The sequence below is a fragment of the Rhinolophus hipposideros genome, assembly GCF_964194185.1.
Source record: "Rhinolophus hipposideros genome assembly, chromosome: 6".
NCBI lineage: Eukaryota > Metazoa > Chordata > Mammalia > Chiroptera > Rhinolophidae > Rhinolophus > Rhinolophus hipposideros.
This window is the reverse complement of record NC_138052.1, coordinates 69,625,522-69,640,900: the sequence shown is the minus strand read 5'-3', so window position 1 is coordinate 69,640,900 and position 15,379 is coordinate 69,625,522. Positions and strand designations below refer to the sequence as shown.

The window sequence follows — 15,379 nt, the reverse complement described above, 5'->3', positions numbered from 1 at the left end:
CTTTCCTCATTGAAAAGTCATTCCCACCACAGGTTTAACAATAACTACAATTTATGCTTCTGTGCTCTACGATTTGATGATATACCACAGTCAGCCACAGGTTTGAAACAGGCTGAGTTATTATATACTGCCGGGTAGTGATTTCCCATGAAGTGATTTATGGGTAAATAATTCTATGTTCTTGTTATATAGGACAGACAGTTTTTAATTTCTTTAACAAAGCATAGCTGAACAACAGAAAATTATATGCTATAGCATAGGGACACGACTACTCTGAGGAGGATAAACAGATGCGATCAATGTCATGAGTTCTCCTATTTTTACAATGGGCCTCATCAGCAGTTGGTGTATTATGGAAATAATACCATGAACTAGAAGCCCCAAGGCTTAGTTACTTTGAGGCTGGGTTTTTTTATTGATACTCTTTTGCTGAGATCTTTTCCAAGGAGTTATGAGTTATAAAACCCCAGCCTTTGGATATTAAAGCTAATGTCTCATTTTTTTTCCCCCTGGCTGAGTTTTCACTTTGTTTTGAAAATTAATATTAAAATGCACCTGGAATAAAATAAAATTATTCATTGAGATGCATTGTAAGAACACTGCTGATATCTTTGGTGGGTTCCTATTTTTGTCTCACAGATTGATTTGTGGGCTGCATTCTACAATATACTCAACATATATCTGTTTTATCACCATTTATCTACACGCCACTGCAAACTGTGAGAATTATTTTTGTGTACTTTACAAGCTCTCTGTTGCAGGACTTCATGAAGTAAATATTTCTCATATTTGAGGTACAGGGGATAAATGCCATCATTTTGGCTTATTTTAAGAGTGGTTTCACTTAGCTATGTGTTTAGCAATAATAAGCTTCTCAATTGTGAGCTTCATAATTATGGGGATATTGTGTATTGTTATCTCTGCATCTTAGTGACCTATGCTGTAGGTACCAAAGAAAAATTGGTTGAATGAATGAATGATTATTGCTTAATACAAACCCTTCTGATGTTCTATTGATTATGTTGTATTATGATCACATTTTATTTTATCCTCAGAAGAGATCAACTTCCTAAAAACTTGACTCAAATACTGTTGAACTAAAATGTGTATTATTACTGCTCTTGTTTTTACATAGTTAAAGGTAAATAATACTAATGGTATGAATTATGTATCTACTGAGAAGACTATTTGATTTCTCTGCAATAGATTACAAACTGATAAAAATAACAAAAACATAACAACACAAAAACTATTGATATTTCTTTTTGTGAAATGTGAACTCTTTGACTCTGACAGAATACTGCATTGAGAGAGTAAAAAACTTGTTTCCATTATTGCATCTTTTTAATTTTAGACAAAGATTGCCTTCATTCCCAACCTAATTTTATGTCACTAATGGGAAATTTACCTACAATTGCATTTTGTTATTTGGTCTAAAGGCATTACACAAAGAGTGGATTGGTTCTCTGTATTTTAGTGAACAGATTTGTTTGGATATAAACAATTATATTTATATTGTGTTCAATTCAATCATGTTAACATTTGTATGAATTTCAACCCTAAAATAAAGGCCCGTAATTTGTGACTCAAAGACCTTGAAACTGCATCTGTAATAGTCCTCAACACCAGGCATTTTCTAAATGTTTGCAGATGATAAATTCCTTGGAAATAGGAAAGATGACTTAGGAAACAATGTTTATTTCTGAAATGGCACTGTTATGGGAGACAGTTTTTTTCCAGAAAAGTTCCAAGTATATATAGCTGGCTTTTCTGGGCCTGTCACCTGTTTGTTCAGTGGCCTTATTTGTTCCTTTGTTTAACCTTAAATGTCAAAACCCTGCCTGATGTGACTGAATGAGCTCTGGCCCTGGCCTCTGGGGGCTCATCTTGTGGTTGGGCATTGGTGTATGGGTAGAGCTGAGTGTAAAGGGGATTATTGGTCCAGTAGTTAGAAAACTTGTCAGATGAAACCTAAGGTCTGGTCCTGACTGTAACCCCCTAATGTCTTTGAAAAGTCTTTTCTGATCTTCAACTCACTTCCGCTTAGAATGCTGACCCCTTGCTGTTCTCATGAGGATGAACTAATGGTTTGAAAAACAAAACAAAACAAAACAAAAAGCACTTTGCAAACTATAAAATAACCTAAAAGGATATTGTGATAAAGTAAGTGCCTTTTAAGATACACATACTGACCAAGAATATTTACTGTGCAACTGTGTAGCGGAAGGACTGCTTCAAGTTGTGTGGATCAGGGTAAAATTATTCTCGCGGTAGAGTTTGAAGAATGTGTGATTTATAGAAGTGAATATTTGGGATCAATATTTCAGACAGAATGAGAGTGTGATATGTATTCAGAGAAGAAATGGGAACTGATATTTACTATGTCCTTGGGATCGAGGTATGGCTGTGTGTGTGTATGTGTACACTTGTGCACACACACATGCATGTATGTGAATGTAGTACTATCTAATTTAATCATAATTAGTTTTTCTCATTTTTCTGATTGGGGTTATAAAACCTACTCATAGAGCATGAACACTAGAAATAATATATGTATATTTATAGTTATGCCATTTTTATTGCGATTTCTCCGTCTCTGTGAGTCAGATATCCCCTGTGGGCACATAGCCTGTTGTTCTTTCTTCTTTGTCCTCCTTATTGCACTGAAGCATTTGGTGGGGTCTGTATCTCTCTTTCGAGGGAGACAGGAAGAAGCTGTTATGGTTGTAATTAGACACATCTATGTGTATTATTTCGGATCTTTTTTCTCTCCTCAAAATGCTTCAGTCTTTTAATCCACCTGTATTTCAGTATAGATTAATTTTCCTAGATTACATCTACACTCAAAAACTTTCAAGGATCTATTTCCCCCTAATGTTTACTGAGCACTTACTGTGTGCCAATCCCAGTGCTAAATTCTCATTTTCATTTAAAGCCTCATGACAACCTTAAAGGTAGGCATTGTTATTATCCCCATTGTACAGATAAGGAAAACTGAGGCTCAGAGAAACTAAACAACCTATTCAGAGTCTCACAGCTCAAAGCAGATGAGGCTGGACATAAACTCACCTCTGACTCCAGGCCGCTGACTGATACCATGTGCTACTAAGTCAGGCATGCAAGGCCTTCCAAACTTGGAACCAATTCTCTTCCAGTCTTTTCTTCTGATGTGCCTCACACATGAACTTGTGTGACTTATAGGACACTCAGAAGAGCAATATCGTGGTGAGCCTGGGCTCTGTTACTTCCTAGTGACATTATTCCAGTTAACCCAACCCTTCTGAGCCTCCATTTCCTCCTAGAAAGTGTTGAAATGAGGTATCTACGGGAGAAACTGGAGATGCACCTTCAATACATTTGGTTGTGCAGAAAATGAGGGACTGAGGGGAAAGAGGCTGTAATGCTGTTGTGAAAGTAGGGGCAATCTGAATCTACTCGTAGGGAAAAGGAAAGGAGGCCCTGAGGAGCAAGGATGGGAGGAATGAAGAGGGTGCTGGGGGAATGGCGGGACGGACGTAATTGATACACAGTCTTCCTTTGTGATAGTAATAAGGAGCACCTTCTACAGGCACATGACCAAATGAAAGATTGAGCAAGAATGAGGTCACCAGTAATCCTTAAGTCAGGATTTTTGAAATAAATGGACTATATCTTCCTTTCAAGAAGTATTAAAAATGTCTAGATAATGACAGTAAATACATTTTGAGGTTAATTATATCCAGGCGCTGTGCTAAAGGCTTTACACTGAATCTGTCTTATATTCCTGTGGTACTTTCGTTGTTCCGGTTTACAGATGAGAGGATTGAGGTGTGGGGAAAGTGAGTAACTTGCTAAGGCTATGTCGTTAGTAACTGGAGAAGCCAGGATGTCAACGGAGGCAATTTGACTTGGAAGCCTGCATTCTTAGTCACTAAGGTATACTGCTTCCCAATTGGATTTCCTCAACGAACACTTGACTCCTAGCCCAAGTAATCGTTTTGTGTATTTTATGTCAGAGAAGCAGGACTGTATCTAAGGAATGTATTTCCAGAGGGTTAATACATTAGACAGAAACCCTGTTTGGAGAGAAGTCTTATTACAAAGAGTTATTGCAAGTTCCTGCCTGGCTAGAGGAGAGTAGCCTTCTGGACGTAGCTGTCCTAGCAGCTCTTGCACCTGGTACAAGTGCAAGAGGACATGGCTGTTAGGTTTGTGCAGGTTAGTCAGTAGGGTGCAAAAAAAAGAGAAAGCACACGCCACTCCCCCTTGCCTGAAAATAGTATCCGTCAACAGCTCTCTTCCAAGAGGTAGAAACCAACCTGTAGCAGCTGCTCTCGGTAGATGTATTAAGTGTTGTGAAGACACCTGTTTGTGTCTAATTCCAGCCCAAACATGTCTCCTCTGGCTTATCAAGGTGGGGAGAGAGTTTATTAAATGGAGATTATTATTTTCAGTACAGTTATTTGTCTATCATTACCTGTAGAGATTCCTTCCCTTCACTTTTTTTTGAGGTATAATTTGCAGACAATAAAATATATACATATTAAGTGTTTAGTTTTATGAATTTTGACAATTTTTATATCCATGCAGCCACCAACCAAACCAAGAAAATTTCATTATGTTCCTTTCCAGTCAATTGTCCCTGCCATCCAGAGGGACAGTTTTCCAGAGGAACCGTTTTCTGAGTTCTAGCCCCATAGATCAGTCTTGCCTGTTCTTGTATTTTATATAAGTGAAATCATACATAGATAATTCTGTTGTGTCGGGCTGCATTTTGGTATATTCTTACAGTGCAATGCTACTCAGCAATAAAAAGGAATGAGCAGTGGCACACACAGCAGAGTAGATGAATCCACTCTAGGATTGTGCACTGTAGTTTGCAGGACTCATTTGCTTCATATGACCTTCGTATTCTTAGTAACAGAAATGACCCACCAAATCGGCTTCTTCTCCTTGCTTCTCATAGTACAATTGCTGACTTCATTTTTTTCCCCCTCTGATCTCTGATGATAAAATATCATATCTTCGGGACATGGTCAGTTTATACTCAACTCGTGGTCTGTGATAGTAATGATTTTTGAAAGGAATTTAAAACTGCGGAGTGATTTTTAAAGAAGGAAATATGTTAGACATGTTGCATGGGATCTTGTTAGTATTTTCAAATGTCAGGAGAAGTAAAAGAAGCAAGGCAGCAGGCCCGGCCTCTGGTGGGTGGCTGGCCACTGGGCCTGGGTGTTCATTTCATGACTACTGCACGCGGCGTGCTGTGCACTTTTCATTGTCATGAGAGAGAATGTTAGGAAAACTATCCCCACAAGAAAACAGCTTTTCTTGGCAAGTGAAATCTCACTTACGGAGCCAGAACTAGAGACATACGGTACTATGAATGAGAGCTGTGTTACTTTATTGGATCTGAGTCCAGGCACTATTTATACTGCAACATATTCAGCACCAGATTGTTAAATCTTAATACTGAAACAGTGCATCATTTTAATATTTTTGTTCTGTTTATTCCCTGTTTTCAAGCATTATGTCAAGCATTGTGCATTCATTTGTTTCATCTTGGACAGGACATGCCCTGACCAGAAAGTTCATTTGCTATTATTGGACTCTCACCCCCTAGCTGTAAAGCATCATTTTGTGAAGCTTTTTAAATTTCACTTGGGTATATAGGTATCTTCTCTCTGATGATAAAAATTTTTTTTTGAAAGAACAGAGTAGTGAGATTCACCTGTATTGTCAAAAATAAAAATAAAAATGCTATTTTTTTTTCTATCACTAAAACATGCTATTTTTTTTTTTTTTTGCTTTTTTTAATGTGTGACAATTTTTGACATTCTGGGGACTATTGAATTTTTCATAGCATGCAAGTAAAATTTTTGTTACTCTGTTTTTTTTTTTTTTTTGGTGAAGTGAGTTTATCTTTATTTTTCTTCATCAATGTTATGCTGTGTTTCCCCGAAAATAAGACCTAGCCAGACAATGAGCTCTAATGCGTCTTTTGTAGCAAAAATTAATATACTAATATTATTTTACTATAAGACCGGGTCTTATATGATATGATATAATGTAATATAACATAATATAATATAATATAATATAATATAATATAATACAATATAATATAACATAATATAATACCAGGTCTTACATTAATTTTTGCTTCAAAAGACACATTAGAGCTGATTGTCTGGCTAGGTCTTATTTTTGGGGAAACAGGGTATATGCGCAGATAAGATGGGCTCCTCTTATGAATAAGTTAGCATTTTCACCACATGTTTGCTGACACTGTCCTGTGAATCTTCCTGTGACCAGGCTATTCCTAAAATCACTGCCCTGGGTAGCCCACTTTTGACCAGGATTTTTATTCTCTCATTGTCATGTGTTTTCCATATGCTGCAGGAAACCCACAGGGAAAGGGTACCATTGTCACTCTAAAAAGAGCTGAAGAATCAAAACACATACATACATACATACAAAGATACATACATACATAAAGGAAGTTGAAGGCATCTCTCTTTTGATCTGTGGTCAGTGATTGTGCTATTGGGGAAAAAACCCTGTGCCTGGGGAAATGTGAATCTGGCAGTGAACTCTAACTGCTTTATCAGCTCCGAACGCTGTTCGCACTGGGGATCACACCACAGTCAGGATGTGACTGTGTGCTGAGCTCACACACAGGAATTTTCTTGTACAATTCAAAACCAAATCTTATATTTACTTAAGGCTTGTTTTTCTTTTCTTTTCTTTTTTTTTTGTCTATGAAATCAGCAGTCCGGTATATTTAGCATCAGTCGTAAGTTAGAGTGTGAAACAAGACTTTGGGGGAAGGAAGTATCCTTATGGTTTTCGAAGTAATTTAAGAAACAGGAAAACATAAAAGAGCTGATTGTCCAGGATTAAACCTCATCCCTTCCTTCTCATCTTCCTGTATAGTTAACTCACTCAGTTGTCAGCCAGAAAGAAATAGGCTGTTGCACTGGGTTGTAAAATATCTCCGAGTGGGCCTTGAATGTTGACTATTGAATGACCTTCTTAACATTGAACAAACAATGGGAAGGTTTAATAAATAGCAGATACGTGTTTATTATGTTTTTCTTCCCCGTGCAGGAATAATCAAGCTGGGAAGGTGGAACCCTCTCCCCCTCAGTTATGTGACAGACGCACCCGACGCGACAGTGGCCGACATGCTGCAAGATGTCTATCATGTTGTGACGTTGAAAATCCAATTGCAAAGGTGGGTGTCTCTGAACATCTGCCCTTCCTTACTCTCCGAGCAGCTCTGTCGATCATAGACTAACTGCAGAGATCAGCGCGTCCTGTCTGTGTTAATTTCTAGACATTGGATGATGACATGAAAAAAAGGAGAGGAGGGAAGGAGGGGCAGGCACTTCACCAGGCATCTTTATAGTCCACATTCCAACTGTTTTATGTTTTGTTTTCAGAAGCAGTGAAGTGGTAACCTTGGGGAAGCTTGATAAATCATTAAAAATCTGCAGCCCATAAAGGGGAAATTTCCACAGCCCCCCTATTTTAATGGGTCCTTTAGTTAAATGCTTAGCACATAGTATTTGAAGAATAAACAGCTCTGCTATTTCAGGGTTGTGTTGTGAGGGATGAGTTTTATGCCTGTGTCGCAGGCTTACCAAGAAGGCTCTGACACTGGACCTCTTTTTCTTCCCTCTTTGGTGGTCTGTAGAGGTTTTGGGAAGCCTTTCTTCCTTCTTTCCTTCCTTTCTCCCTTCTTTCCTTCCTTCCTTCCTTCCTCCCTCCCTCCCTCCCTCCCTCCCTCCCTCCCTCCCTCCCTCCCTCCCTTCCTTCCTTCCTTCCTTCCTTTTTTCCTTCTTTTTTTCCTTCCTTCCTTCCTTCCCTCCTTCTCCTCCTTCCCCTTCTCCTCCTTCTTCTTTTTAGATACAGCATCCAGGACAAGTTACGCCTCTTTTAAAGATTGTAGAGATTCTCTGCAGAGTCTTGTATTGTAAAATGCCTGCAAGTCATGTGATTTAAGGAACACTGTCCTTTGGTGTACAAGTTTTGAATTTGCCTTTTTTTTTTTTTTTTTGGAGAATTTGCACTTATTTGTACTTAAACCAACATTTCCATCCTTGTCTAGGAATGCTTTGGTATCTTCTCTTAAAAGTTGTTTTTTAGTTAGGAAAGTAACATCTCTGAATTTTTCTATGAGGGTGAAGGGGGGACCTTTAAGCTACAAATCTGATGGAACATTTCTTTATATTTAACCTTAGGAGTGTTCAGTCATTACATTTGTATTGTGGAAGTTTATAATCATACTGCCAAACTGTTTCCATCGGCAGAGTAGAGAAATCTTATTTTTAAAAATTAGCGTTTCTTCGTATACGAAGTGACTTTTTCGCAGGCTGGTATGATAACCAACTTAAAGTGACCTTAGGGCTCTCTCAAGGTCCTGTAGAGAAGCAGTTTTGTTGTCCTTCCCTTATCGGGACCCACATTACATCCCATTCTTGAGCAGTTCTCCTAATGCTGACATAGGACCTGGGAGTGACTGCTGTACCTATAATCCTCTGCGGTGGGGGCCCTTTGTTATGGTTTGCATGTCATTCATGCTCGCTTTCATTTCCAGTTGTTCAAAGTTGGAAGACTTGCCTGCAGAGCAGTGGAACCACGCCACAGTCCGCAATGCCTTAAAGGAACTGCTCAAAGAGATGAACCAGAGCACATTAGCCAAAGAATGCCCTCTCTCCCAGGTTAGTATCTCCAGGAGCGGTTCTCGGACATGTGGAAAGCCACTGGTGGACTACCTAGGAGGAGGGGCACACCTGCTTAGACAGCTGTGTTTTATTTTTCCAGTCGTTACATTTGAGGTGGAAAAAATATGGAGATTGTGGTGCATTGGTTGTAGCATAGAAATTATTACTTATTGAAAGCTTTGATGTAATGGGAGTATATGAAAACATTTTACATTCATAATCTTTAACTTTTAACGTATATTATAATATACGTTATATTATAACGTATATTATAATAGTGTCTCCATTTTACAACTCAGCAAATCCAGGGAGAAGCACTTTACCTGCCTAAATTTACTCAGCTGGATAAGTGACAGGCTGAGACCCTAATCCAGACCGCCAAGGCTCCAAATCATTGCATTACTTGGTCAATGGTATGAGTCGGCCATGTGAAACCCATCTTTATTTATTTAGTGAGCCTTTTCCCTGTCTAGCAGAGAGAGATAATCTTTGCATCATATACATTTGTAGAGATTTTGTGGTGAACTCACCAGGAGAAAATGCATGGGGAAGAAAAGTGATACTGCATTTTAATGAACTGATCATAAACTAGAACAAGCCACAAAAATAAGAGATTGAGAGGATCAAGGGAGGGAACAGCAGAGGTAAAGGCTGCCTTTTCCATTTGTGTTCATGGGCAAGGGCCCCACTTTTTTGAATGATGAAACAATGTTTTGGTGGCGATGGACAGTGGCATATAGGAATGCTGTGAAATGAACTCAGGTTGACATTATTTAAAGCCATGAATGGAAATCCATTTCCTGGTGTGAGTGCTACACTTGATTTAAGACAATGAGCTAATTACATGTCTGTCAAGTTCAAGGGAAGGTGACAAGAACCATAGAGACTTGATGTGCCCTGAGCTGTGTTCTAGGGTGATAGAGTGTTGGGGAGAAACAGGAAGCCTAATGGTTCAGAGCATGCCTTCTGGAATCAGATAGATTTGGATTGATGTCCTAGTTTAACAAGCCTTTATGAGCCTGTTTCTTTGTAAGTAAAACAAGGAGAGTAATAGTTCTAAATCATGTAATGAGAATAAATGAGATAAATCACATAAATTTTTGGCCTGGTACCTGGTGTGCAATGATGCTCCATACATGGTATCTGCTATTATTATTGAGACATGATATTGTTGGTGTGAACATTTTTTTTTTAATGAGTATCTTGGAGAATGTTTTTGAATTTGATCCTCTGAGACAAAGCGTGCTGTTAATATTTTTGCTCCCCCAAAGTCAAGGAGGCATGCCCCTGAGTAGTAGGTGGCTAGATAGAGAGGGACCCCAGTATTTCTTGACCATCAATTATGTGCCTGCTCTTGCCATACAGCTTTCACCCAGGCCATTTCAATATCTGCCTGTAGGTATGTATGTAGGTGCTAAGGCTTGTTGCTAGGATTTTGATTTATTTCAATGTGAATATTTATGAAGCAATAAAAACAAATATTTTGAATCTTTCTGATTATACACAGGGAGTGGATAAAGAACAATTTAGGAAAAAAACCTTTCAATCATTTGTCCTGAATTTCACAATTAGTAACTATTAATTTTCTCTCGGATTCCCACGGAAGTCAAAATGGGCTTTGCCTAGAAGTATACAAGCTCCTAACTTAATATCACCAATTCAAAATTTTATCCAGGGCTTTCAAGGCCCATGGAAATTCGGTACAAACTGATCTATCTTGATGACCAGGTTTGATTACAACTAGAGACTAGAGACACAGCTTGAGTAGAAAGAACCCAAATCAGGAGCTGAGAGCCCTGAGCTCTAATCTTAGTTCTTTTATACCAGCTGTGCAATCCTGGCAAGTCCTGCCATCCTCAGAGCCTTGTTAAACTCACCTGTAAACTGGGCATGATTGTATCCTCGTATTTTACACGGGGATTGTCTTGCAGTTCAGATGAGATCGTCTTTACCTTTCTCCCCCCATTTTTTGTTCTCATTGCGTGCTCTCCTGGTTGCCAAACCTAAAAACTTTCTTCTCCAGCACTCTCATGTTTACTCCTATAGATTTCACTGCCTCCACATCTCACATCTCCCTCTTTATGTCATTGCCTTGTTTAGACTTCCATCACCTCCATCTGAAAAATGTTGTCGTCCAGAATCATAACTTTTCTCTTGCCATTTCCTTGTCTGTGATGCTCCAGTAACTCCCCCTCCCAGCCTGAAGGAAGTACAGACTTCATAGCCTTGCCTGTAAAATCATCAAGATGACACTGTCCAGCCTAATTTCCCACCAGAGCCACCTTCCTCCCTCTACCTGCACCCACTCTGTGTTCCAAACACGTGGAATTAATTATTTGGAACACTAGTCATCGTTTAAATGTCATCAAAATATTGCTGAGATGGAAGGAACTAGTTAGTTAGTACCCTTCTACCCTGAGTATTTCAAGTTTAACAAAGTAGCTTCTTGTGTTATTTTAAAAATTCATGCAGAGTTTATATTCTATTCCTGTGTATATTCTACACAGGTATTCTCCGTATACCTGTGTTTTGGGTATTTTTTAAAATGGCATAAAAATTACCTTACCCGTTAAATTATGAACCTTCCTCTGTCCTCATGAGACTGGCCCTCCAGGGAGCTGTACCGTATTAATCTCTGGCTTTGGTAGCCTTTACCCACAATGCTGATGATGCTGTAGTCCTTCAGTTTGCCACTTGCTGGCTTTTGCATGTGTTGTTTCTCTAGCATGCGCTGTTCTCTTCTACTTGATGAAATCATCTTTCAAATTCCAGCTGGAAAGTCACTGCTGGTGAAGTACCCTGACCTCCCGGTTGAAGTAGTTGCTTCTCCTGCTCGTAGTAGCCTTTTGTACACACCTCTGTCACAGCACTTATCATAGCCTGTTGTCAGTGTTATCCGCCGGTTGCCGTCACTCAGTGGATTGCCCGCAATAGCAGAAGCCAACTCTTGTTTAGCTTCATGTTCTCAGCATTCAGCACAATGCGTGTCTTCCATGTAGTTGTTGCTCTAATGCAGGAGTTCTCAACCCTGGCCCTATGAACCTTCTGGGCTGGATAATTCCTTGTGGTGGGGGGCGGTCCTGTGTGGGGCATGTTTAGCAGTATCCCTGGCCTCTACCCACTAGATGCCAGTAGCCTGCCACCATCTCCCCTCACCCCAGTTGTGACAACCAAAATGGAGGGAGCAAAATCACTCTTGGTTGAGAACCATTGCTCTAATGTGTTTAATGAATTAAATATAAAAATGCTGTAAAATATAAAGTGTTATTCTTTTTACAGTGTTCTTGGCAGCTCTAAAATGTTTTAAACTAGAAACAGTGAACGTAATAATTTGATTGTTGATGGGTGCTCAGCACACTTTTAGGTAAACAGGGGCTTAGTTCTATTGTTTAGATTTGGGAGAGATTTGATTAAGGCTTGTGGTATGTTGTGTGATTATGGGACATCTTGTTGGAGTCGTCCTCAGCCAGCATGGGCATGTAATGTGGACCCTAGCATTAATCCGACAGCTATTACCCTTAACTATTCCAGATTACTCACTTAAATTGCATGGCTAGATTGCATTTCAGTGTGGAGATAAGCTCACCCATTTGGTTGGTGGTTGTAGTAGGACAGGTACATACATTTTTTGAAGTTTAACCTACATAATGTGAAAAAAAGAATGCATTTTTTTATTCTAAGAAGGTGAAACAATAATTCAGCAGTGTTTTCCACCAGCATTACTGGAGTCCCAATTAAGGTCGGTACTTTGGGATAGAATGGGCTGAGGAAACAGTGGTGAAAACGAGAGGGAATGAGCTTTCAATCTAGGAAGAAGACAGTCAAGCACCCAATACTGTTTACTTCAAAAGGTAGGCGATTGGGCTATTTAAAATAGACTCAGCTCATGAGTTAAAGATGTCTGTTTTTGAAATAATTCTTCCTTATTACCCCTAAGCCAAACCATATTAGGGATTTTCTCACTCGGATTTGGCAATTGCATAAAAGAATGATTCAGTGGCTAGTATACACTTTCTTGAACATCCCAGTGGCCTATTATTCAAAAGAGCAGCCTTGAAAGCAGAAGAAAAGAGGGGGAATATCCATAAAAGGACAACAATTGCAGCCTGCGGCATATATATTTAAAGAAAGGGAAGTCATGATTTAGGTATTCTCTGTCTGGCCAGATGCTTGGAAAGTGTAGGTTGTGTTTGTGTGTCTGTGTATTTATTTTTGATTTCACCTTACAAAACGTGTTTACACGCTGACGGCCTCTTCCTTTCCCTCTGATGCCCCCTGAGTCACCGCTTCTACCCTCTTCCTTCTGGCACATCAGCAGCCCCAAGCAGCCTGATTTATCATACCTCAGGCACAGGTCTCCCTTATGAAATGGTCTTCCCTCACTGTTCTAATGTGAAGACATTGTGAACACGTATTTCTGTGGCATATTTCTTCTTACTCGAGGAAGAGTTAAAAGACAAAACTCAAGGTCCTCAGGGTTTTGATCCATTAAAGTAAGAGAACTAACAGTGTTTAACTTGTTGACCTCACGTGTTATTATGAAGATCAAATGACTAAAGGGACAGTCTTGTTAACTGAAAATTGCATTGAAAGAACAAATAATTTGCAAATGCACGCACCTTCCAATGTTCCTCTGCCCCCACCCCCCGCCCCCCTTAATGTTTTCTGTGACTTCAGATGTGCTGTGCTTTAAAACATCTTTTTCTTTGTGGTACAATATACATAACATGAGGTTTATCTTTTTAACCATTTTTAAGTTTACAGTTAAGTGTCATCAATTACATTCATAATGTTGTGCAACTGTCACCCCTATTTTCAAAACTTTTCATCATCACCTCAAATAGAAAGTCTGTAACCATGAAGCAATAATTCCCGTTCCCCTGTCCACTCCAGCCCGTTGTCACCTCTGTTCTATTTCCTGTCTCTGAATTTGCTCAAAAGTAGAATCATAGAATATTTCTACTTTTGTGTTGGCTTCTTTCACTGAGCATGTAGATATGTTTTTAAAATTCCATGCCCCTAAGTTGAGGTTTTATTGCCGAATATTTGAGGAACAAAATGACTGACTGAAGTTATTGAACTGTGAAAATGTTACTAGATTTCTAGTATGATGGTGAGATAGAATTAATAGTCTTTTTTAGTAATGGACTGTAGGATAATTTTTTCTGTCATCCTAAGCAAGCCTTGTCCATTTGGGTATCATTATGTACAATGTGCCAAAATCATTGGACAGTGAAATCAAGCAGCCAGTTGGGTCAGTAGAAAAGCAAATGATCGTGTGTTCATCTACAGACAAGTGGCTGATCAACTGCTGGCCCAGTATTGTGTTAACCAGTTGCCAACTGTCTGTTTCGTTTACTCTTAAATTCATGCATTATAGTGAGGACGCATCCTGTCTCGTATTACCAGTTGCCAACTGTCCCTTTAAGTTATTTTCATGCAAGCATGTTTTAGTTCGAGGCCCAACCTTATGAACTCATGTTGAAGGAGGCTCACAAGTGACAGCTTTAAAAGAATTCCTAACTGGGTGATTGTGGTGACCAAATGAAATGATTGCGTGGAGGGGAGAGAGTTGACATTCATTGACCCCACATCTTGTGCTAGCACTTTCCCACAAATCTCTTCGAAACCTTATAGCCCTCTGGTGAGGGTGCCACCGTCAAATAAGCAAACCATTCAGCAGCAGTTACTTTGGAGAGAAGCTCTCAGATGTCGTCTATTCACACTCCGAAGCCCAGAAGAAGTGTTTCTTTCAACTATTGGTTCTGATAGTATAGCTCAGAAATAGGGATAGAATGGGATAGTGGAAGGCTGCCAAATGACATTAAATGAATTTTTCTTGACAAAGTAATTCCTCCAAATCAGTTTTTTCCCTTTACCCTGCTTAATTGAAGTATCATTATGGTCTCATGTTCAATATGTTATTTAGCATATCACAAAGCAGATTGAAAAGGCTGAAAATGAACAAAGAATGCGTATATTACTCATTGCCTACATCATGCTCTATCCTCCATGCTGACATGCAAAGGGAGGCCCTGGGAGGCCAGTTCCCCACCCCCCGGCCCCCACACTTCCGACAGCCTTCTTGCTCAGGCAGGGAGTTCTCACTGACAGTCACGTAACCCTTCGCTTTGGTTTTATAATATTCTTTTTTATAGCGAGCGTATTATGTATGCACATCTTAGCTACCCTTATATAATGTTGCTGTCCAAACAAACAAATGTCACTAAGCCAAGGGGAATATGGCCAAAGATACCTAATTATTTTATCTTTCTTTTTTGGGAAAGGAGGGGATACTCAGATCTCTGTCTTTCTAAATGTACAAATCCTCTTAACCTATGTTTATTGTTTTGCTTTTTCTATTAAGTTTTAAATTAACCCTTAGATTCCCTATTTTCTCTGGTTCTATCCTTCTTAATTAACTCATATGAGGGACCTGATATTTTTTGTCACCTTGTTTCTTTGTATAAAGAATTGGCTGCAGTATCCGCTATTGAGCTTGTGCTAGCTGATGGAGGTGGTGGTGAATATTTCCTTCCTTTCATTAATCGGTGTTCCTTTTTGAGAGGCCCATGGAATAATGTGGCCTGGTAGTAGGGTCCCTATGTGGTGCTGCTGCTTGACTTCGGACAAGCTGCTTCTTCATTAGGAGCTTCTGGGCCCTCAATTTG

At 39.3% G+C, this 15,379-nt stretch overlaps 1 protein-coding gene across 1 annotated transcript in view; it reads left to right on the top strand.

Annotated features, from left to right (window-relative positions):
• Positions 1 to 15,379, top strand: part of SATB2 (SATB homeobox 2) — a 169,744-nt gene that overhangs the window by 64,382 nt on the left and 89,983 nt on the right. The window contains exons 4-5 of the mRNA XM_081052223.1: positions 7,090 to 7,216; positions 8,582 to 8,705. Coding sequence (XP_080908349.1) covers positions 7,090 to 7,216; positions 8,582 to 8,705 — 251 coding nt within the window. The remainder of the gene's footprint in view (positions 1 to 7,089; positions 7,217 to 8,581; positions 8,706 to 15,379) is intronic.